The 25,793-nt window shown below is 41.8% G+C and overlaps 1 protein-coding gene across 1 annotated transcript; it reads left to right on the top strand.

The window, feature by feature from the left end:
• Nucleotides 1-1,093: 1,093 nt before the first annotated feature.
• On the top strand, nt 1,094-2,323 carry LOC125771176 (fibrinogen-like protein A). Its single transcript, XM_049441565.1, has 3 exons — nt 1,094-1,309; nt 1,381-2,124; nt 2,183-2,323. Exons 1-3 carry the CDS (start codon nt 1,176-1,178, stop codon nt 2,298-2,300), a joined length of 996 nt encoding a protein of 331 aa, XP_049297522.1. The 5' UTR covers nt 1,094-1,175; the 3' UTR covers nt 2,301-2,323.
• The last annotated feature ends 23,470 nt before the right edge of the window (nt 2,324-25,793 follow it).

Below are 25,793 nucleotides of genomic sequence, written 5' to 3'. Positions count from 1 at the left end.
ACTTCAAGCTTCCAAGCCTGCCACCTGCAGCAGTCGGCTGGACACACTCTAGGCAAATGAGGATTTGCTTGGAGTCAAACTTTTTTTCCTCCCCCTCCCCCAAATTGGGGGATGAAAGTTGTTTTAATTGAATTGATGATGTTTAGCGATTTTGAGGTTGCTATGCTATGGAATTGTGCATTCCCAGAGTAGAAGAGCTCCGGGTGGAATTCAATTGGAAGTATGGAATTACTCCCCCCGCAAAAAACCAAGGCCAACCAATGGGAATGATGTTCGCTCCGTTCCTTTTTGGCGGGGGGGCTTAGATTTGAATACAGGAAAATTAAAAACTTTTTGCATCCCCTCTATACAACATTAAATGGAACATAGTTCGTGTTACGGACGCACCCAATATGAGCATCTTTAATGTTTTTGCAAATGGATGGCATCGCGTCGAGCATGGTGATGGAATCATAATTTATCCATCAACTGTTTTTGTGGCACTTTCAAAATCCGGTTTAGACATGAACAAATGTCCATTAACACCCTGCATAGCAAGCAGTTTGCAGTGCAAAACATACCATGAAATGATAGTTTTTTTGGTGCATTAAAGTTTAATAAGCAATGTTGATGCATTCGGTCGACACACACACACAATTCCATTTCGGTGATCCCTGTGTATCGCTCATGAGAATTTAATACGACGGGCGTCTGTTTTAATTACAGAATGTCACTTGCGGGCCATACGAATCACACATCATAAAGAGCAAAATGCGCGTACGAATGTCCCAAGGGTGCCATTTTGAGGATGCACTTTACTGGTCGAGTTGAGTCGATGGTTGGGTTTTAAAGTACCACAAAAGGTTATAACGCTCGTACCGAATGCTGATAATTTTACATCCATAATTGTGCATGAAAGCAGGATTAATATTATGTCAAAACAACTAAAATCAAAGTTTATTTATTAAATGCTATTCGTTGATTTGCAATGCCGATTTTATTCACCAATTCTTGAAGAGTGCATTTAATTGCATTGTGTGTCTGTAAAGAACCAGATGTTCATTCATAAACATACACATGAGCTGTTTTGCTGCTTCAGCTGTTGCGAATTTCTTATCAAAGTTGATCAACAAGAGAGCCGATTGTCAATTCATTCTTGAAAACGCTCGCTTCTTTTAAAACAATTCGTGAATAATATGGAACGTAGAATAACTTTGTTTTTGCTTACATTTGCAACGTTTTCAATTGTCAATGGAGAAGAACAACCAATTGGTGGATGTGGCTTTGGATACGAAATGTTGCTAGCAAAGCTGGAAACAATTGAAGAAAGGTAAGTAGCAAATGCGAAAATAAAAACAAAAGGAACAATCAACCAATAAGGAATATTGTTTATAATTTCAGGCTTATTGCATTAGAAGCAAAGCTTGAGAATGTACCTACACAGAAGGTTGAAGGACCAGAAAAAAATCGCGCCATTTCAAAGGAAGAAAGCATTGTTCGGAGTAATGATGGAATCGTGTTATCCACCACTGTGTCTACAGTGTCTCTTGTAAAAACCGACCCAACACCCAAGTACCCCATAGGTATTGTACCAACCGAAGAAGAGCTTGCTGATGGGGAAGGCAACATATACACCTCTTGCCGAGAGGTCCCATCACGGGTCAGTGGTAAATTTCTTATCAGAATTTCGGACGATGCTCAACCGATGAATCTGCTCTGTGAATTGAATCCACTCGATGGCGGATGGATCGTGGTGCAGAATCGTTTCAACGGCACAGAATCGTTCTATCGCAACTGGAAAGATTACGAAGCTGGGTTTGGCAATTTGGATGGCGAATTTTGGCTCGGCTTGGAAAGAATTAGCACCCTGGTAAACAATGGCCGCGAATGGGAGATCATGTTCTGGTTGAAGAACTTTGCGGGAGTAACACAGTATTCACAGTTTTCCAAGTTTATGCTTGGTAATGCGACAGAACAGTACATACTGAAGCAGGCTGGACAGTATTCAGGCAATGCTGGCGACTCGATCGGTCGACATGTGGGCAACAAATTTACTACCTACGATCGTGATAACGATCCAGCATCGTACAACTGTGCGAAAAAACATCGCGGTGGATGGTGGTATCACAATACGTGTATCACCAGGTAATTATGTGTATTAATTATTTTATGGCTAAAGTAATACATGTTATCTTTTCGACAGCAATCTGAACGGTGTGTACGGATACACAGCGAGTGAACAATCAAACACTTGGCTAACGATGAAACCCATTGGATACGGTTTGCAAGCGTCGAAAATCATGATAAGGCAACGGCTTTAAAGAACCTAATTTATGAGGCAAAGTTGCAAAGAAATTTTTCAATAAAACTTATCAATATTCTTTTTAAAAAGGGTAAAAATTTGGGGTTGGGAAATAAAAAGAAATTCCTTTCGAAAGGTATCGTTTGTTACATTTGTTATCTTACTGACAAGAAAGAATTTAACATTAGAACTACCGGATCGGTAATTTTGACTGGAACGCTTCATTTTCATCAATTTTTTTTTGGTTAAACAATCCTAAGGTTGTTGGAACATGAATTTTACATATGTATTTGATAGTATGATAATAATCTCTAATAAACAATAAAATATACTCTAACTCTTCGAAACTGTTTAAAAATTAATCACGAATGGAAAACGCTTAAAACATTTGGTAGTTATATTGTTATTTAAGGCGTATAAAATAGATGTAAGACGTGTATAATAAGCATTAACATTAATTTTAATTATCACAATTTTTTTGCAGAATTGGTCCAGTGGTGTAGTTGGCAGCGGCAGACTCACACAGCGGACTAAGTATCAGGTAAGATTGAAAAAATGAAGCTTTTTAATCCATTAATGGCCTCCTAACACCAAAAAAGAAAGAGAAAGAGAGAAAAAGAAAAATTGAAAATAGAAAAAGAAAAAGAGAATGATCTAAAAAGAATGAGAGGAAAAGAAAAAAGAACATTGCGAGAGAGCTATTAGACTTGAAATAAATGTGTCAAAGCATAATTTAATTTTAGTTTAATTAAAACACACGCTGGAGATTTTTTTTTTCATTTATAAATTATTTGTTATATCTCTTTCGTTGTTACATTTATAAAACTCGAAATCTGAAGCATAAAAGAAAAAAGTATTAAAATAAAAAAATGTCACGAAGAAATATGCTTTGTTTGTTACGCCACGTGCATTTTCTTTCGTACAAAAATTTCCGTTTCCTTCGGTCAATGCCGTTGAGTGTGGCCGTTTAAAGCACTAAAACGACCGCGCGCAGTGCAAACACCAATCAATAGAGAAATCTGTTGACACAGGACAAAAATGAAAAACGGTTTGTTTGTCCCGTCACTGGCAACACTGGCACTCCAAAAACCATCTTCCGCAACGACATGGGCTTCGGAAAAATCGGGGGTGGTGGGGGAGAGCTAAAAACCAAATACACTGACTGGCAGAAAATCCTCGACCCCTTCCCCGTAATCGTTGGAGGCGAGACGTGTTGGCGAGATGAATTTGAAACATTCATTTACTTTATCGTCTATTTCGAAATCCGTTTCGCAGCTGACACCAATGTCACTCTCGGAAAATCGGACACGAGTGACCAGGTGAAAAAATGGTGCCCTTTTCCCCGTTCTGTCCCCATAATGGGGGAAAGTTTTCGCAATCGAGTTGACCGATCGCCTACCGAAGGGAGGAACGAGGATGGGTGGGAACGTTGTTACAAAATCGAACGGTATCGGAACTGTTTCGGTAAGGTGGCACATATTTTTCTGATGGTAGGTCATTTGATGAAACTCAATAATCATAAGCATCGGAAATGGGACTTTCTGGGATAGCGTTGTAAAGACATGAAACAGGGAGGGGGAGAGAGTTTCGGGGCTACGCAATCGATACGCAAACTTTTCTGTGCCCAGCGATAGCCGACCGTCACCTGTACCGAATTGGTCATCATAAATCTTCCCCCATGTCCGTCCGGTTCGGTGGGTGAACGTGAAGTGAAGCGAATGTCCGTTTGGTTTAGGGTGAGTTTTTTTTGTTGGAAAAATCTAAAAAATAATTGAAGACATGCTGTAGGCATCAGCAAATTTTGCCTTTGCTCAAAATGAAACGTTTTCCCGACTACAGTGCTACGTGTCAAAAGGTGGGGGTGGTAGAAATGGAAGGAACAGTTGCAAAGGAAGTAATTTGAACTTTTTCCTTGTTCCTTGCTGTTTTCTTTACAATTGACAAAAGGAAGGAAAATGAAACACTTCTAGGTCAGCATCCGCAGGGGCATAAAACGGGAAACAGATAGCGATAGTGTGCAACGACTGATAGCTTATCTTGTTGTTTGGGGGTGGAAACTCGCGAACGATATTTCATTTAATACGTTTTGTTTGGGCAATAATAAAAAGAAGGGCAAAATAAACACACAAAATGGCTTTCCCCCAAAACGTGAAACCCGATATGGAAGCGTTCGGTAAAGTATGAAAGATGGTAGCAGCGTCTTAAACTGTTACGGTTTATTCCTTTGTCCGATTGTAGCAAAAGGCATCGCTGGAAAGGCTTTTTTTTATTTATGCATTTTGATTTGCAAATAAAAGACCCCTTCCTTCTAAGGAGTCTGTTGACCAATTGTCATAAACAGGACGTAGGTAAGTCTAGTGAAATGAGCAAGATTTATACGCCTCTTTTTATTGGAACGCAGTCCCACACCGCGCACTTTGACGATGGAGGACGCTGCACGGGATCGTAAAGTTTGGAAGTCTATTAAAGTTGATAAGTGGCTGTTGAGTGCCGTATGGGTGTATTTCATTCAGTGATGATTGAATTTCTCCTGTGAACACAGTATGCTTTCATTTGAATGATTTATGACATGAAACTAGGTGGCGATTACTCTATTAAATGATTGGTTATATAATGCTTTTTTGCTATTTAATGGATGGTTTTATCTTTAGATTACCTTTTGCATTTTAAAATGGGCTAAGATAGGAAAAAATTCGAACAATCAAAAAAGAAACAGATGTGAACAATCGATCGTTATCGTTGTTTGCTTAGAAAAATGATTACAACAGCTTAAATATGTAAGGAAAAGTAATTTTTGTAGTTTAATTATTTAAAGTTTTTATCCAAGACAAATTTATTTACCGTATTAGGTTTAAGGCACTTTTAAGGCATGATCTTCCAATTGATTATTGGTACCACGTTTACTACTACCAACCATGAATATCCTGCATTCAGTAAAGAAACAAAAAATTACTGCCGAAAATCTTGAAAAATTTGGAAATATTTCGGAAACTTGGATATTGTAAATTGAGGAGTCCTTAGCAACTCTTTTGAATTCCATTCGTATTTGTCCTATGATTCTCACTGCAAAGAGCACCTTTTATTCGTCTCTGAACTTGAGACTGCGCTTTGTATGTTTCGTATGATTCAAATCGCTTGTATAGGCAAAACTAGAAATGAAGACAAGAAGAAAAAATCCCTCCGCTCATCAAAAAGTGCGATCCACAAGTGCGGAACAATTGACCGGCGTAGTGGCTACTTCATTTAAATCCACTCGATACCTGAGCAATCGCTACCGTAGGTGACTCTCAAGATCTTCTAGCCTGCGAACAACTTCACATCCAAACCCATTCCCATCCGGGCTTGTCCTTCCAGGTCGGCACGATTCCTTGTTGCCTTCTAATTGTAAGCTGGCTGGTTTGGTGGATGGAGGTGGAGGCACTTGAAATGCTGGTCCAGAATCGAAGTTCCTACCCCAGCTGAGCTGTGGTTGATAAATGAGCATAGATGGACTTGCAGAACCGAAACAGGGTTGGAACGTTGGTGATAAGCACCGGGTACCGGTAGAGTAAGTGTTATTCAACCGCTCTCTCTCTCTCTCTTTCTCTCTCTCTCTCCACCTCTCGAGAGGAACAGGAAAATAGACACTTCTTCTTGAGGGATGAACCTTTTCCAAGCAAAAATTGGTCGAAGAAGACCGAAACACATACTTCGTGGTGGTACTTCCTGCGGTGCAATGTATCCCTTCGCACCCGGTGCACACTTGATTGTTGATGCAGGAAGGTCAGGAGGGTTAGCACTGGGTAGCACAAGTTGGTTTCGGTTGCAATCGAGATTGCTCTCTTGAGAAAACGAACGAGCTGTTTGAAACCGACAGACGCACACCGAAAGACACCAGCGAGACAGATGTGACTCGTGTGAGGTCAGGTGATGCAACTGTGAAGAAGCCGGATGAGTTTTGACTACCGACTGGGGACCATTTTTTTGCGCGCGTGTGTGTGTGTCTTCTTTCCCATTCTTTTAGATCTAGATTAGGGATTTTTTTTAAAAAGAGTGACATTTCCTTTTTTTTCACAATTCAAAACATGTGAGTTTCACTTGTGACACTCGACGCGCACCAGTCTGGCAGCGATGCGTTACCTTTTCTTTTCTCGATAGAACACTCATCCTCCCAACGCCTTAACTCCCCAATCGGTGGGTGGGCTCATGCCCCCCGGAATACTTCCGCCCGGTGACAGGGGATGAAAAAGATAGTATGAGAATCATCAGGTACTTTTGTCACGATTTTTCTGCATTCAACAATGCACCGCAATGCAACCGAGGCGCTGGTGGGTAAAATGCAACCGGGCGATACCCCCACTCGTCTGATAGGACTGCGTTGCAATGGTGATGGCACTGGTGTTAGTTACGCCGGTGGGGAGTTGGATAAGAGTGCAAAGAATAGCACTTGGGGCGTCTGTTCCTGGGTTGCTTTTCCTTAGTCAGTACTTTTCTTTGCATTGAGCAGCTACGGAGTTGTCGCTGCTGGTCACCGGTTGGTGCCATTGCTAGGAACACGTTATCTTTAGTATATTGAATGGCTGTTCACAGTGTGTTGTGAAGTTTTTGAGACATAAAAATCAATTTTCGAATGTTAGTTAATAATATTTTGATTATTTGTTGAAGAATTGGGTATTCAGCTAATGTTGAGTTAGCTAATTTTGAATTCAGAAAATATTCGAAAATATTTCTTAAACATCGAGAATAAAATAAGAAAATATACTTCAGAGAAAGACATCCTAAAGATTAATAATTTTCAATTGTTCCTTCTTTTGACCACAGTGTTTCCCAAAGTATTGACATATTTCCTTCAACGTGAATCATTCGTTTCCTAAAATATGTGAGTTTAAATACTTTTACTTCATTCACACTAGCCGTTTTCGTGCCAGCTAGTCAGAACTTGGGAAAAGAAAGTAAAAATGGAACGGATGAAAATGCATAGCAAGAGATACCTCACACTTCCATTACACGTTTGGTGCTTCTTCTCTTCCTTCCCAAAAAAAAAACAAACGCAACAAGCAACCGGTGCGATCCGCTCGGTGACACGGACACCACATCCGCGGCAAAAGGAAGCGAATTCGTTTGATGTATTTTCACTTTTTATCGTAATAAATGATGGCACATCACCGCAATGAGCTAGTGGCACGTAAGAAAGTACCAGACGCAGCAAGAAAGTGCTGCGAATAAAGGCGAGAAGAATGAAATCCAAATGCTGCATGGTCCGCAACACCGACCACATCGAGAATTCTCAAGGGGTCTCTCTCTCTTTCTTTTTCTCTCTCTCACTCTTCCCACTGCTCCTTTGTTTGCTGTAGAGGCACTTTAAAGTTGCCAAGCTCCGGTATCCTGGTTTTGCAGGACGTCGAAAAAAAGGGGGAGACCCCGGGTGTGGTCGTGCACACCCTGCAGAACCAACACCAACAGTGTGTGGAGAGGCTGAAGGCTCTTCATCCCGTCCCGAGGCCAAAGAACAATCGTGTTGCGAAAAGGGGGGTGGCCAAGACAGGAAGATGAAGCGAGCAGCGTCTTCGACTTCGTCGCATGTTGAATTCACTAGTGACAAAGCGTTTTATGCAGAACGTGTCTGGATCATGGCGGAATGGTCCAAATGGGAAGGGGTGTTGGTGAAAATGCATCGAATGCACATCGCTCGTCAGTGGAAGATGCATCCCGTGTTCTGAAGGCTATACCGCCATGGTGGTACGATTGGCCACATACGGCAGCATCAGACACGTACGTACGTTTCACTTAAAAGGAACACAAGGATGATTGTGTGTCCCGTCGTCCGCAAACAGCGACAACGTACGAAGAGGCACACCTCCTCCTGGGACACACGATGCATCGCCAGGGTGACAGTGAGTACCTTTTTGAAGGTATCCCAGGCACACCCATTTCGCGGGTTTATTTTCCGCCGCCCACCAGCTAGACTGAAGTTGAAGCCGAATGCCGAAGGAAGGATGCCACCCGGTGGGGGGGTGGAAGAACATCACACCACTTACTTTGCATAAAATTCATCTTTATACATCCTGACGTGTTTGAGTGTTACTTCGTGATCAAATAATGAAAAATATGATTTTGTTCGTTTGCTTAAAACTTGCTGCTCCTGCGCATCCATCCCGCATGGCCATGAGGGTACCCTGTGACAGATCGCTCGTTTCCTCCATTTGCTCGCCGCATTCTAGTTGCAGTGAACGGTGTTTTGATGCACGATTGTAACGATGGAAGCCACTTAGGATTTCCTGGTGGTGGTTCTCTTTGCAAAACGGAACAACTGGATACTGGTATCTTTCCTTGCAAGATGTCCCCGGAAGTGATGAAGAAAGGAACCAAAGAAAAAAAAAACACACACAAGCGACGAGAATAAATGGCAAAATTTAGTACCACAGGTGGTGGGAATTAGAGTGTGGAATGCAATTGCAATTGCATTTTGTGGCCGAACGTATAGCAGACCGCTGTGAGATGATGAATTGCGTTTTGAGTTTAGTGGTAACGCAACGAGATTCACCTGTCAATGGTACAATTTGGTGAAGGGAGAACCGTTCTTTGGTGAGAAAGAAATTTTAGTGTTAACCACTCATAAATGATACGTTATATGAAGTGCAATTGTGGAACAATAAATTAGGGGTAAGTGCCATAAACGAAGGCTAAGGACATCATCAGACATCGTCAGACATCGTCAGACAAATGAATCGTTGTATCGATAGTCGAGGCGCGAGATTTTGCTTATGCTTCATAAATCAATCAAAAGAAGTTTGTTGGAGAAAAAGGTGAAAAACACTGAAATATGATATTTTATAGCTATTTTATTTCAAGTGTAAATTCTCCAGTAACTCCAAGCTTCCGAGGTAGTTGTTCCGGCAGGTTGATTTTAAATGTTTGATGTACTTTTCTACTTTTCTTTTACTTACAAATCAGTTACTTCATCTTAGGCGATGTGTTAATATGCTAATGGTTCCCAATTTTATCGCCGGTAAATCTTATTGCAGCCCAAACTGGCTATTGGGAGGGGGTGGTGTAATGATTCAAACCGACCCCATTTGCTACTACTGCTACTGATCAACATAAAATGGGAATCAATTCGTAACGCATTTGCATTTACGGTGTGACTGGTGCGACCGGTCCATTGTCGAAATGTTTTCCCCCTTTTACACTTGGAAGGATTAGAAGTGGGATTCCATTAAACCGACGATGAACTAGCCCTAGTTCCCGGGTTGGCAAAACTCCTTGGCGGATGGTAGCGAGTACAAGCGATTTTAAGATCCTTCTTCCAGCCGGCCATCGATCAACCAATCGGACGGAGTAGTATGCCCGGTTGGTTCACCCGTTTACACCCGGAATGTACTCCACCATGCCGCGTCCCAGACTAAAATAAACAAATCCCTTCCGATACATACCAAACAGGTGGTGCAAGAAGCGTAGAAGGTGCTTTAAGGTCCTTTCGGGTTTGTATTGAGCACAGGCTATCACTTTACCAGCGATGGTGCCGTTTGCCAGTACCGAACAATCCAAATGCCCCGGTTACGGCAAAAATCCTTCGGCAGCGGCATATCACTTGACACGAATTGGACACGTCTTGAGTTTTCCCATAATCTGTCTCGAATCGAGAACCCTTTTCTATGCTCAACCTTTGCCTATCCCCATCCGGAGGGGGGGTTTTGACCCTTAGCATGTGCTTCTCCCCCCAGACCTGGTTGTGCATAGCCCAGCCAAAGGTTTCCCCCTTTTGTCCGGTACGGGTGGATAAACAGAGAATGCCCAGGAATGGTATCTGGGTATCTGTTTTCAAAGCAGTTCGCATTCACAAATGAAGCCTTTAATGGGTTTCTTCGTTGCACAGTAAATCTACAGTTTAATATATTACCATCCATGGCTGTTTGTCCAGGCCACATCGCAACCCGGTTTGGTACCGACGATAGGGACCCGTTCTCGGGTGTGTGGTTGTAGAAGTGTTTTCTTGGTAATTGTAGTCGGGGGGGTTTTTGCTTCTTGAGCAGCAACAAGGGTGTACGTGTACCGAAGCGAAAGGAAAATGGAGATCCGAGATCTTGGACATCGTATCTCCTCTGTACAGAGCCGGAACCCTTCCGTCCTGGTTTTTGCTACGTCCCAATATCCAATGTTGGTGCTTCTTAATAGTGCTTTAATGTGAAGGTATTAAACCGGTTCGCTTGTACCGAAAAGTATCCCGGCCGGTACGCCATCACCGATACCCGAAATATACTAGTGTCCCGACTGGTAACGCTCCAGTTGGTACGGAACGGACGACGAATGGACGAACTATTTATAGATAAAGATGTAAACACAGGACTTGATTCGTTATGTTACACATCCGTACGATCCGGCCAGGGAAAATCCTTCGTCCGAGTGAAGGAGTTGAGAGCCGAGTAGTCGCTCGTCAAGCTTATTCAGTGTCCAAACAACTGGCTGGACGCTGTTGAGCATGGAGGTGATTGTGTAGATGAAAATCGGCCAGCTTCTACCAGTTTTTGGGCTGGCTACTTGGGTGTTGACCGTCTATCTCGTGGGACGTAAAGAACCTTCCCTTTCTGGGCAGGGAATGCCAGTCGAAGTACACTTTACGCGCTGGGATTCAACTTGTTGATGATGGATACCTAACGCTCGGTGAATCTTTTGACGGATGACGAAGGAATTGTTTTTGGGTGGTTCGGCGTACAAGAAGACTGAGGTCTCTTGAATCTGATGGGATAATGTTTGTGTGTACCTTTCTGTTAACAGATGTAAGATTTTTGGTGAATTTTCTCCTCAATAGGAGCTTTAACTTCGGAATCTCAACTTTAAATATGTTATGCAGGGAGTGAAGTATTTGTTGTACATATTATTGAATTATGAATGTTTTATCTACATAAAATTTTAAAAATAGTGAACAAATAAAGAAACGGTTAAGGATAAATTATAGTTCCGGAAATGTGTATCTTTTATATTTTGTAATAAAGTTATGTTATTTTTGTAAGTTGTCCATTTTGGGTGAGTTAGATAACAAAGATTACAACATACGCATCAATAATGTGAGTTTAATAACCGGTTATGTGAAACAATGACAAAACCATTCTCGCTGTTTAACTTCTTTTCCACGAGCTAAATGTCATCGTGGTACCATCTGTGACCATACTTACGGAACACGGTAGAGCATTACCCATCTATCAACGTAAGAAGCCATGTTGGGCAACATACACCATCCATCCACGGACATACGTACACTCGTGTACATGGCGATGGTATATTCTTAAGCACTTGCTTACACTGTTCTTTCTGGAACTCTGGAACTTTGGTTTGAGAATCCCGGTACATTGTCTGACTTGGAGGTGGGAAGTGATTCTTCTTCGCATGAGTGTCCGGAATTGCAACAGTTTCGGACATTTCATGATCGAGTGTTTTGTCGTAGCGTTGCACGTTGTTTGAGCGAGTAACTTCTATAATTGTGACAGCAATATCCTCTTTCATCCAGTGGTCAGTGAAGCGAGTTTGCAATATTCGCAGCACTTGAATGTTGAACCAAGCTCTCCAGTGAAAGTGGGGTTTTTGCAAACCGACCAATGAAGGGGACCATCTTAACCCTATTAGTTCCCGATGTGGTAAAGCATTTCTAAGACACTTGTTCCGTCGTGTGGTCGTATTCTTCTACCTTGGATGGTGAATGGATGCCATGAATGTAGAAATCGGTCTGCCCCTTTTCTTCTTGGATAGCAAACGACTTCATGAATCGTCTTTCTGTGGAGGAAGATAGTGCACAGTCATACGCTCAAAGAGAAGTGGTACACGAGTAAAAGGGAACTCATAAATGGATATGAGTATTATGTTCATAATTTATATTTAGTTATTAAATTTCCCTCCCGATAAAATCGTATCGTCGCAGTTAACATCCAGCGTGGTATGGTATGGTATGGAATAACCACCAGCGACCAGACTCGCACGGGTTAGTCATTTACCTGACGGTACCCACAGGGAAGTTACCGGCGTTAGTAGCAGAAGCAGTACGTTAAACGGTGAAAGTTGATGCTTAAGTACCATTTTAGTTCATATCCTAGACAAGTGGTATGGGAGGAGTTCTCCCCCCGAATCGGTGGCCGTATGCATTGAAGCGTGTGAAGATGACGGAGTCCCAATCTTGAATGGGCGGCAATGGGATGGCAATGGTGATAGTAAAAACCTGTACCTTTTTTGGGGGTGGGGTGGGGCAGAATCAAGCGGAAGCAGTTATTGACAGAATGTGGAATATGGCGTAAAGGACCGTAATGTTGAGGAGCGGTTTCGATGTTAATTAATGTACACGAGTCAGTGTCTGGCGAGCGTACGATAATGCAATTATGCTGGTGAAAGTGCGAGGTAAATGGTATTCAAATGAAGTTAAATTAGCCACCAGCCCCGGATAAGTGTAATAATGGGCAATTATTGGACAAATTTTCCAAGCGACAGGAGAGCGACATCTTAATGTGCGTTTGCTGCAAAGTTATGGAACGATTAAAGTTTTTGTGATGCCCTTCGCGTGGCTATTACGGTGGTAATAGTGGGGCACGTATGGAATTGGCAAGCTAGCAGTCGTATCGGTTAGCGTTGCGGTTTTTGGACAAGAAAAAGGAAAAATGGATTAACCGGATATTGATATCGGGCATTATTGGTTGGGAGAGTTTTTGTCATGTGGTCTTCTTAAGGACAATTACTGGAGCAATTCGGAATTATGTTCATTAAAGGTAAAGAAATAAACAGATGAGCTTAATATTTAATTTTGGCTTATTACACCCGACTGAATCGCGAGGCCGATAGAATTGGATTGAGCATGAATGCGACGAAGTCAAAGTACCTGCTTGCCGGAGGCTCTGACCGTGATAGAGCCCAACTCGTAAGAAGAGTATCAGGGGATGATCTCGAGGTGGTAGAGGAGTTCTGTTACCTTGGTACGGTCCTAACTTCGGACAACAATAGCAGCTTTAGGGATTGTTCAAGGAAATCGTGCCTACCATGGTCTCCATAAACTCCTGCGATCCAGGAGACTCCGTCCGGTAGTCCTCTACGGGTAGGAGTTCTGGACTATGCTAACGAAGGACGCCAGTGCACTTGCCATTTTCGAACGGCGGGTGCTGCGGATTAAGGCCTGCGAGTAGGGCTTGTGGAGAAGAAGAATGAACCACGAGTTGTTAAACCCTGAAGGATACAATGCCTGGGGCGTGTCATGAGGATGCCGGACTCATGCCTCATCAGGAAGGTACTCTTCAGCGACTTTGTCGGTACCAGACATAGAGGAGCACAACGACCTTGTTGGCTGGATCAGGTTGAGTCGAACCTGTCGAAGATCGGATGCAGCCGTGGATGGAGCACTGCACCCCTGTACTGAATTTCCTGAAAAAATATTGGAGACCTGGGAATGCCTTCGCGACGTCAGCAGGTCAAGAAAGAAATAGAAGTATCATAAGTATGTAGAATTTTAGTACAAAATGACCCAAGTGTATTATTAAACTATATGTCATCGAATACTCTTGAGTATTGAATGTTTAGAGTTAATCAAACTCTGAATTGAATCTTCAGCTCACTGAGCACTGAAATTCTTACCTCACATTATTTTTGACTTCCTTTACATCTTCCTTTAAATCTCTTTTATTCAATTCGAACGAAATTGTTAAAAAGCTTATTGAATTGCCAGCACGATATAATAAAAGCAACAAACCATCCTTTAGTTGCACCACAGCTTCCCACAAAAGTTGGCTTTGACCTGGTATGCAGAAGTTTAACCCATCACGATCCAACTTTCCCATCGATTCACCAAAAACGTAAAACGTAAACTTTGGCGCACAAGAAATCAATTAATTTACGCTTGGGGCTGTTTTCTCTGCCACTCCGGCCACTCTACTCTGTTCCGAGATGAAGTTTACGCAGCTCCAATCCTGGTAACTGAGAGGCAACTTTCGGTTTGGGTTCGATCCGGTTGAAAGGAATCATCTTTCGAAGCATGAAATTTGATTTTGAATCCATCGTTTTTTTTTGTTGTTGTTGGTCGACCTGGTAGGCACAAGAGAGACACCCGCGTGTCCTTATGGCGTGCGCTGCAAAGATTCAAGCAAAACGAGTGATAAAAGAATGCACGAGCTGATTTCATTTCCATTATGGAATTTGTAACTTTCTTCGTTCTCATCCCGGGAAGCTGTAGAGTAATTTTTTAATTGCGTTAGCTTGCAAACGGTACCGGTGCTGGAAGTGAGGGATGGTGGAGATAAGATTTTCGGGACGGCTTAATCAAAAAACTAATTCCTGGCCAAATTGGTGAGCCGAAGCCGAAGCCGAAGGGTCGGGTATCCCTTAAAAGTTTTCGATTGATTCTTTTCGACCGAGACTTTCTGCCGGTCGGGCAACAAGTTGTCTCTAAATATTTCCCTACGCCTGAAACAAAGAACATCACGGGGCCATTGGGGTGGAGGGGGGGGGGGGAACGTTACGAACGGTCGGGTAAGGGTGCCGTAAATATTTACTTAAATTATAAATTCAAAACTCCATCGCACAATTTATTATTTCTTGGAGTTGGAACCGGCGGAATCCGTCTTAACAGGTTGTTGCTTGAGCAGGGTGGTTTCTCCTGTTGATCCTATTTAGGATTTCAGGCTTCGGCCGATGGAATTAGTGGAATTTTTTGCTACAATAAATTATGCTAGAAAACTGTGTTAGATTAATAGCAACCATTTCTTTAAAGACATGATATTGGGATGTTTGGGACTTGATCTTAATATTTGTAATATTCGTTCTATTAAATTAGCAAATAAATTCATTAAGAAATACAAAATAAAACCTGAGCAAATGGCACGTGCTGAACATGTTGCAGATAATTTTAGAATCGAATCCGCATTGCAATAAGCGACATTTTAAAAATACCTTAATCAGAATCGTATACCTTCCACCTCAACATCATCATCAGCATCACCATCATCATCGGCACCATTTATTGCCGTACCATATTGTCTCGCCCGGCGAATAATTGTTCGAAAAAAGAAGAAAATGCTTCACAACCAACCAACAAAAAAAGGGCCCCAGTGCTAGTGCCACCAGCATTTGCCAGCATTTGTCCGGTTCCCGGACCGCCATACAATAATTGATTAATTTCGGCTATTTGTTCAATTTGTTTGAATTCAATTATGTTGTTTGTACGAATTATTTCCGATGACTGATTATGATTTCGCCATGGCACGTCCCACATCCATCCGCCACCACCATCGCTGTGCTCGCGCGTCCTCGTTTCATTCGCCATTGTTTTCCGTGTAGGTGGAATCGTTTTATTTGGGGAGGTTTTTGTCGGTTTGCCTTCTTTTTTTCTCCTTCTTCTTTGCCGCTGTTATATCCCTCTTAATTCGAATATGCTGTCATTCCGCTGGATGGCAGACATCTGCGGTTCAGCGCGTATGTTTGAAAGTGTGAATTTGAGGCTGTACGTATTCGGATAGTAATATGCCACCCGATGATGGGAAATGGGAAAAATTTGTCTGCACAAATTGTTTGCATGATGGTTAAAGCCATTTTAATTATGGCTGAATTTTGGGAAGTTAGATTTCACATTATTTATTTAGAAAAAAATGTTGTAAACTGAAGGCGAGAACTAATTTTGTATTATTTATACTTATAGACACAATCTGTTATACAATCTGTCACAAACAAATTAATAAATTATTTGTCAATTTGACTCTTTCTTTAGCAATGACTAAAAAACTTGAAAAATGAAAAAAAAAAAATTTGTTCCTTTGGAAACCATGTGTTTTTTAAAATGAATTTTTGGTTAAATTTCACAAAAAAAACAATTTTAAATTATTAATAAATAATTAATTTTATATTTTAAAAAATCTATAAATATATTGCAACCACTGTACTCTATTTGTTTTTCCCAAAAACGTGTTAATTATCTGTTGAATCCAAGTTTTATCAACAAATATAAATAAAAGCACTAAATGTGATGATTTTTCCCAGCCAATTCCCAGTACCCATGATAGTATTTAGTAAATTCCAGCTTGCTGAAAAATGCATCTTAAAACATTATGCTGCAACAATCACCCCATAAGCCTACACGCTACACTATAGCAACATTCTAATCCCGCATAAATCCTATCATCACCATCCCGAAAAACCAAACGTTGCATAATAAATCGATTGCAACAAACAAACAAACATGGGCTTAAAGTAAATCAATTCCCCAGCCCCTACAACCCAGCCCCAGGAATTTGTGGCCTCGGCAACACTATTTACACTGTGCACTCGGACCGGGGAGGGTAAAGCAAATGCTTCGGAAAATGTGAAAAGCTTGTTCCTTGTCCTTTTGATACCCCGCAACCCGGTACGTTTTTATGCCGTCGGACATGCGTCTCGCACGTTCATGGGGCACAAGGAAAAGGTGCTTAGGGTTGGCCAAAATCCGTCACCACACTGTACAGCATGGATGTGTAGCACACGCAGTGGCGTTGATCTGGTTACGTGTACGAACCCAGGCTACCGAGTGCTTGGAATTTGCGACAAAAACCACCACTCGGACGTGCATGCGTGTCTTACGCATGAGGAGTGTTGGTGTGGGTCCTGCATTCAACTGCGGTACGAGTGCATGTACGCATGTAACGCGTACGGCTCGTTCTACATCCGACGGCTGTCCCTGCGTATGTGGGTACCCCGTGTTTCCCGTGTTTTTGCTGGACGTGCCGCAAATAATTCGAAAACAATTATCAGTTTTCAAATTCATTGAACAATGTAATCCTCTTTCGTGATCGAGTTCGCCATACTCGCCGGTTGCGTGAGGATAATGGATATCCAAATCTGATAATGATACATGAGTGCACGTGCCACACGCTGGACTCTCCCTCAGTCTCTCTCTCGTTCTCTTTCTCTTTCTGCGGTGGTTGGCTTTGGTGGTAACTGAACAAGCGACACTAAACTGGGCTACTATTAAGCCGTTATTCAGTGATGATTGGGTGGGCGATTTCTATCCATTAAATGCTTTTGGGGTTTCGCTTCCTATCTGCAGTACATTCGTCGCTGGGCTAGGGTCAATTTAGACGATCGATCCGAATGAAGAAGAAATGCTAATAACATTATTTTTCCTGCAATAGCCACATCGTGCAAGAATTTTCTTTATCTATTCTCTTAGGATATCAATTTCGAACTTAGAAAAAGAAAATTCCCTCCTTCCCATTTCTCAAAGGAGATAAAATTTGCTTCTAAACATGAATAATCCTTCGGCATTGAGGGAAGTGATATTTTAAGGATACAAGAGAGATAGACAACAGAATGGAGATTCCATTCCAGCTTCGATTCATTTCGTATGCTGCTCTCAATATGCTTTATGCAATCAGGGAAGCATATTATACATCCACTGCATCGTACTTGTCCCCTTCAAACCACTCGATCCCTTTTTCCTATCGAAAAGTGAAACGCGCGTTTGGTAGAAATTTTCCCAAACCTTTTCCAAGCCACAATGCACACGAAACCCCCGGGCCTTGTCATTACGCACCCGTACACGATCGCAACGATGCCGGGCGAAAATGGTTCGTTGGGTCGATTGGTTGATTGTATTTTATTTCGCAATTTGTATCAGTGCCTTACCGGGGGACCATACCTCCCCCCCACCCGCTATGATCTGATCGTATTGGGATTGGGAAATTTGGCAGCGGCCAAATAGTGTGTCTCATTGGGGAATTTTTTTTCCCCTGCTAGGAAGGAAGGTCGGGAAATGGAATCCCAAAAGGGGCAAAATGGCTCCACCTTACACAGGTCCAAAACTGCTCTACCGGTTGAATGGATGAACAATTTTGTTATGTTGACGATGGCAAAAAATATTTCCACTCCTCCACCCGCTGGTATCTCCATTCCGTGGTGGCTGTGGGGATTGTGGATTTTCTCTAACGCTCTTACCGGAAATCCTTGCGCTTTGCGGTACGCATTTTCCGATCATCCACGTTGCAGCAAAGCATTTTCCTTCGGTAGAATTCTAATTGAACGTGTTTTTCCTACATCTACCGTGATGGTTGTGTCTCACAATCGCTGCGTATGTGTGTGGGTGTGAGTTCGGGTTTATATGAGGAAAAGCTTTTCTCCACCCTCTCTCTCGTCATTCCTCGGAAAAAGCTTCCACCTAATGCATACGCGTATAAGCCCTTCAAACTTATGCTCACTGCTGTGTCATTTCATTCCCACCCCCAAAACCTTCTCATTCGTGTAGCTTGAAAGGTCTTGCAAGGTTTAATTTTATCATCCACTAGCGTGGAGCATGTACTTTCGGTTTTTAGTTGAACGATTGTTGCATTGCGTACATTTTGTGTGCCGTTTCCATTCCTCCCGCCATTCCGAACTTTGTACACGGAAAACTATCTAAAACGGGAAGGAGGGAAAACCCTTCGACGGGGTAGGACACAGCATCCACCATTCGAATCCTAGCGAATAGTTTCAAAGGCGGCTGCTGCAGTCGTAAATACCATTTACCCGCTTATGCTTGTAGCGTTCGATAGCGTTTAGCGGTTTGGGAGCGTTGGTTGAGTGTCTATCTGGGAGAATTGGTGGCACTGCTTTCGGGGGTGTATTCGGTAAGGTTTCTGGACAGGGGAGGTTGGACCGAACTTCAACGCAGCACGTTTTTGTGTGCGTGTATGTGCACTTCAGCACAATCCAATCCAATCCAATCAGTCACAGTACGGTGGAGAATTAGAGCGGCTACTTTGGTCGCACCGACCGAAGGCCCGATCGAGTTCATGAGGATGGAAAATACTCAAATAGGGAGATGCAACGGAAAAAACGAAAATGATGACCAAATGCCGACTGAATGCATGCTGCCAGTACCGGGCGTCTCCATTTCCCCGAGGTGTATCTGGCAAGCAATTTTGTTTCTGTTTGTGTTCGTGTGTTGTTTGTTTTGATTCTTTTTGGACGAGCTTTGGATTGGAAGGATTTGGCCATTTTTTTTTTGTTCTTTCCTGTTCATTTTGGGTTTTGTTTCAGCCAGAAGCGGGAGGGGCGCTTTTTTGGCAGAGGCCGATTTTCTGCCTCAATTCACACAAAACATGTTGCGCGATTTCGGGCCGAATGGATCAATTACGGGTTTGGTTGAGTGAGTGGTAGAATTACCGCAGGGTTGTTCTTTTTTGTTTTCGTTGGATTTTAGTTCGATTGCGCAAGAGAATGATCATGCCTCAAGTGTTGTTCTATTAGTTACAGCTTTTGGATATTTTTTTTCGGATTTTTCGTGATAAAAATTGTTTTCGTTAAATTGAGCCATCTATTGCGCATTCGGTGTAGTTGCCTGTAGTGCAGTATAAGCCAGCAGCAATTTGAAATGATTTTAGCAATTATTAAAGATAAAATTAGGCTTAAAACGGAAATTAAGTATGAATTTTTATCACTAGAACTACCAAGCGTTTTTCTTTCGTGGTTACTTTTTAAACAATTTCGAAGAGTTAGAGTATATTTTATTGTTTATTGCAGAAGGTATTATAGAATACATATGAAAAAATTCATGTTTCAACTACCATAGCATTGTTTAACCTCAAAAAATAATGTGATGAAAATGAAGCGTTTCAGCCAAAATGACTGGTCCGGTAGTTCTAGTGTTAATCACAAACAGCAAATGAGCTATGATGGAAAATTATAATAATTATGTTATATTATTATATAAAGTAATTTTCTCTGTCTTTTAGTTTCTTTCTGACATACCTGTGGGCTTTACAAATAAATTTCAAAATAATTTATCATTTCAAACAAAAATTCTTGTATATTTATCTATGAATAATTTAATGCAGACATTAGCTGTTGGTAAAAATTTAATTATTTTTTAAAGTTTTTTTAAATTGTTTTTCATTTTAATTACTTTTGCAATCCATCAAAAAACAAATTCAGAAAAAATATTAAAAAGTAGACAAGTTACATGTTATGTCTGCATGTGTAGAAAAATATCAACTATAATCTATTTTTTATCTTAACCTTTTGTGCTTCCCTTGCTCGCATGTAACAAAACCAGTAAACATAAAAACTGAACCTACCTTCATCGTATCATGGGTGCCGAAATGCAACATCACATTAATTACCGAACGGGAGTTTATGTGTGCGCACACATTTTCAACAGCCACTCTGGCATCGTTACGAGTAGTCGTGAAACGAGGCGTTAGTAACCGCCCGTACACGATGATGTTACCACATTGCACTGTGGTTTTGCTTTGAGGTGCCTGCGGTTTCATCGCCGCATTCAAGTCCAAACCGAAAACGGTCGTCAGTTGCACTAATGAATGCATCAATTGCATATTGACGCGCATCAAGTAGAGAAACCCCGTGTGTGTGCGCGCGCGTGTGATCAATGAAACGAACGAGTACGTTGGGGGGCTAGTTTCACTCACTACAGAACGAAGCAAACCTTTGAAGCTGAGTTTCGTTGTGTTTCTGCAGCGGACGGATTGCATCCCATTATTATCGGCATGGTGTGGTAGATGGCCACACTGGTCGTGTTTTCTCAGCAGGAATCGGAATGACATTTTCCGCCCAGCATCCGAGCGAATGGGTCGTGTAAGATCATTGCACGGCATCGACAGTAGCATTGGCTAGCAATAACCATATTTTCAATTTACAATTTGTGGTTTTTGCCTTACGTTTGGCGCGAGCTGTTGTTGTGCAGTGGTACTCTGAATAGCAGGACAGGGAGGGACGGGTTTAGGTTCACGTTTCATTGACAGCTACACACCGGACTTAACTTTAATCGGATCGGAAGCAACATCTCAATGCGGCAGTGCAGTGTTCTGATTGACCGCAAATTGTTGCACACGGGCTTTTGTAATGTGTAGCCAATTTTCGATGTTATTAGGGAAGAAATACACGGCAGGATGAGATTTATAATGCTTAAAAGAGGCTCTAAAGAGTAAGTTATAATTTCTTGTCTGATGATTTTGAAATGTTTCTAAAGGCATTTAACAAACATTTTTCAAAGCGTCTAGTTACAGTCCAATAATTTCTCCTCCAATAATTTCTAATCAAAATGACGGCCACATATGCTAATTGCCGCTAATCTTCTTTCCATGTAATCGATACAAAATCAATGCCATTTAATTGATGTACCATTTGGACGATTTCTTCGCGGCACTTTGATATCCATTTGCTCATTTTGCTGTCTATTATTAACGAATGCTTATGGATCGATAAGATGCGGCCCGGGGTTCTGAAGTGACTTCCTCTGTTTGCAATCAATGACATGAAACGATGCAAACGTAAATTATGCACTTTAGTTCTTGTACGACTTAGAACTTGCTTGGATGAAGCCTCACGGTGTATTAGGTTAGCCTTCAAATCTTCGTCTCACGTTTCGTAATCCCTTAAAACATAGTTGGGGAAGGTATAATTACAATGCCCAATGGTAAGAATTCAATCTCGAGCTACAAATCTTGTTCAACCAACAGCTAAGCTACATTCCGTTTGAGGAATGGATGGAAAGCCTTCAACGACACATCCATTCGGCCCTAGAGTGAGGAAGAGATTTTCACAAATTTTCCGAATCACTAACAGTTACCACCTTGATGTACACATTTCAAAAGTGCATCTACCAGGATTGATGTTTAGTTGATCCTCCCGCACCGATTTCGGGGTGCAAAATGCTTCGGCGCAACGACCAGACAGTGAAGATGCATCTGCAGGTGTGGCGACGGCATCAGCCGTGCCCAACCAGCCCGAGTATGCAACAAGCTTTTGTGCTTAAGATTAATTAATTGTATCAATTAAACAATCAACAATCGTGCCGCGCCACCGTACGAACGGACGGTGAAGCAGGCGCCACCATTCGCACACCCGTTGGCGCGGATCATTTTCCCGTGATCCAATGGAAGCGAATTTATCACCGGAATAATTCATAAATCATTCATCGTTTCATTTTGCCCCAGGCAGCACAAAACGGACAGTTGATGTGCAACGAAGCATTCGGATGCGGATGGCGAAACTTCTGCCTGACAACAGCGTCGAGACTGGTACTAATGTGTCCCTGTCGCAGTTTGCTTGTGGCTGTCAATCTTGCCGGTGACCAGTTGAGCACTGCACTAACCTCCCGCAGGATTATCGTATCGGGCCGGCTTCATAGGCAGGCAGGTTCGTCATCTTTCGTGCCCGGGCGTCCGTCACTTACCCTGGCCTAAGTAGGGTCGAAAGGGTAATGTCTGCCCTTTTGGGAGGGTTCTTAGCTTATAGCAAGTAACAATTAAACTATGTGGAGGAAGTTTGAAGCAATCGTTTGCGGTGGCAAGGACCCATCAAGCATGCAAGCAAAGGAAGGAAGGAAACCAACAAACGGACACAATCAAATGACTGTAGAGTGCACCCGAAAGCAATTAGTCGAAATGCAGATTATTGCACCATGCTCTTCTGCTGTGTTCTCGAGGAAATTAATGCACATTTCCAAGGATTTCGAAGAATTCCGAAATTGGCGTTCTATGGATGGCATCGGTAGTATTATTGTACTATTTTTAGTTACATGACATTACCGAGAAGCCATTTTGTATACGTTTCGATTATTGTTGAAGTTGTTGAGGATAATCCAAATTTCATATAAAAAAATAAAAAATAATTTCTAATCACAAAATAGCATTCATGTTCACAATAATTGAAATCAAATATGAAGCAGTTGGAATTGCAAAATCACAGTTTTAACACAAAACTACAATTGGACGTTAGGGAATGCTTGTTCCGTGACACAATGTATGGCGCAAAGCTTACTGTACCTGTGTCTTACCTCTTAACCACTGTAGGAATTCAAAGTAGTTTTAGTAATATTGACCAACCCCCCCCCCCACCTTTCAACAAGGGATGCGAAAAAGGAGAAGCTTGCTTTTTACGCTTCGCAAGACTTATCTGAATGGGTTTTGCCTTTTTACATTCAACCATTTCCAAGTGGCTCCAGTGTCGGTTTTGCGAGATCGTTTCCTCACTCGGTAGTAATTCATTTAGACTATTAAGAGCTTAGCAAACTTTCGCTTCGTTTTGCACAAGATGAATCATTTCCTTGCACACATAACTTTGCGTTTTTTACACACTCGGACACATTACAATGTGTGTGTGTGATCGTTTGCTTTTTGTCGTTGCCGTTTTGTGGACCAGAGTTTTGGGTGGAATTGGTACCGGATGGGTGTATAGTACGGGGTACGAACATCTAGCCGGACATTTCACTTTACAGTGCATCGTTTTTTTTGCTAGCCGAACGAGCTCGATTGAAATGCAGGAAAGTATTGGCCGAAGGTGGTACTTTTGTGGTCTTGTTTGAGAATTCAGGTATCGTGTATCCTTGTCATCAGTGGAAATATGGAATAGTTGCTGAAAAGTTGTATGGGCTTACGATGGGGTGTAAATGTCTTTGTAAAAGTATTTCTTCGTACCGGTTTCTTGTTTTGCAGATGCTGATGTTATTGGTAAGAGCAAAATGGTTCAACACCAATAAATCGTTCCTTACGAAGTGCATTAATGAACATCAATATTTGCATTGCGATCGATCAATTAGTGTCGAAGATTCAGCAAGAATTCTTAGAATAGTTTGTGATTCTTGAACACGTTACTTAATAAAAGTAGTTTCTGGTAGTGCTTTTAGTAATAAACTAGTTACAATACAGGGTTGATTTCTTGAAGTCTTTGTTTACAAGTCATGTTTACAATACTTGGTCGAGGGAGTTGAAATTAGTACCCATATTTTTAGTACAATTTAGTACAGAATAAGCTAAAAGGCTAAAGGAATAAGGTGATAATTATTTAATTAAATAACTTCTTTCAAAAATTAAAAAAAAATTCTTGGAGGTAAAAAAATCGGCAGGAAAGAAGAGTTATTTTGTTCACTGAGAAACGAATTGATCAGTTTCGTAATTTTATTGCAAACATAACAATAACAATAACGAAAGATTTGTTCAATCACATCCTTATTAGAGAAGCAACAAGTTTCTCATTTTCATTGCAATAAAATACACAGCTTTACACAAAACTACTCCCTTTAACCATATCCGACGGTACGCTTGAATGGACTTGTTTTGTGTTCGATTGACAAAACATCTTCCTTACCCTTGCTTTGGGTTAAACTCATTTTACTCATCTTTAAAACCATTCGGCGCTCGTCTGTTGACCCAACCTGTCCCCACCGAGGAGGGAACCTGTCTGGCTCGTTCCCAGACATGACGTATTATTTTAATGAAAATTATCTTTCACACAACCCCATCAACCAAACCAGCCGGCGCGGGGGAGAGGACGGCAAAGACGGAAACATGTTGATACTTGTTTGTTCTGCTAGAACGCTCCTACCCAGCTTCCGGCACTACCTTCGTCCTCGCTGGGGCGCTATCTTGAAGATAGTGCAGGATAACACACATCAAGCTGCAGCTGCCCTTGATAAACATCCTTTTAGTGTTGATGAAGGAAGAAAGCTTGGACGGGTTTTGTTTTTGAAGAGCAGAACGTAAGAAGGGCAAGATTAACATCAGCCTCATCGTCATCTCATCCAACGGAACGGAGGCTGGACACACAGGGTGAAGAGAGAGAAAAAAATGAAAGCTGACATCATGGTGGATATCTTACGAGTAAGTCAAGAACCAACCAACCAACCGACCTAAGAGAAGTAAAAACAGTTCACCTTCAAAGTGTGTAAATATGGAGCGGAATGGATAAAATGGCGTCGGAACAAGATCTTTCTTGCCGGTACCAGGCCAGGAAGTCCAGCTGCTCGGTCAACCATTTCGGCTGGAGATTCTTTTGGCATCGTAAAAAAGGGCGTTTTTTTGGCACTAGTTGGGCCTCCCTTTTCGTGTTCTTGGAACATTGGATGAGAGTGTGTGTGTGTGAGTGGCTTTGTAAGGCTATTCGTTTTCTTACTTCTGTTCGCTGGCGTTTTCTAAAGATGGACGAGAATTTCTGGTAGCAATAATCTGTGCTTTAGGGAATGTTCCCTGAAAATTATTTTTTGTATTAAAAAAAAGATTTTTTTGTTAATTTAGTTAAATGTAAAGCATATTAGGGAAATATTTAATTATTTAGCACACTAAATAAAACAAGTGGAATATCTTTATTCCCTTCAAATGATATTACAGTTACCGGTAAACCATCAGATAAGATTTCAATGACTCAATTGGGAAAGAACTGCAAATTAATAGCTCTATCGAACGTATGAACAGCCTCTGCAACATTACGGACAGCCATGTTCAGTTTTTGGGGCGTACCTAAGGACATGCAAACCACATCCAACCAGTATATAATCGCCCGTATGTCCTTAACAGACGACCATGCTTCCTAACTTTTAGATCTTACGATTTGCCAAAAATTGCTTCACATCATACCCAGCAGCAGCAGCAGTAGTAGCATCTTGCCACACTACTGCTGAAGTCACACAGGCACCGAATCCTTGGTACTTTAGTTTACAACCACTGGCAACCCTTTTCCTACGGATGCCTTCGGAACGGGCTGTGTCTCTTTTGCCTCGTAATGATTATGACATGATAAGGACGTACGTTCGCCAAAGCGGTTTTAATTA

This window comes from Anopheles funestus, chromosome 3RL (assembly GCF_943734845.2).
Source record: "Anopheles funestus chromosome 3RL, idAnoFuneDA-416_04, whole genome shotgun sequence".
Classification (NCBI taxonomy): Eukaryota; Metazoa; Arthropoda; class Insecta; order Diptera; family Culicidae; genus Anopheles; species Anopheles funestus.
The sequence above is the reverse complement of the archived record's forward strand: the minus strand, read 5'-3'. Positions and strand labels throughout refer to the sequence as shown.

Excerpts from the sequence above, each read along its gene's own strand:
- LOC125771176 (XM_049441565.1), top strand. The coding sequence starts at position 1,176 with ATGGAACGTAGAATAACTTTGTTTTTGCTTACATTTGCAACGTTTTCA. Across the intron at positions 1,310-1,380 it reads CTGGAAACAATTGAAGAAAG|GCTTATTGCATTAGAAGCAA; the intron begins GTAAGTAGCAAA and ends TTATAATTTCAG. Across the intron at positions 2,125-2,182 it reads CACAATACGTGTATCACCAG|CAATCTGAACGGTGTGTACG; the intron begins GTAATTATGTGT and ends TCTTTTCGACAG.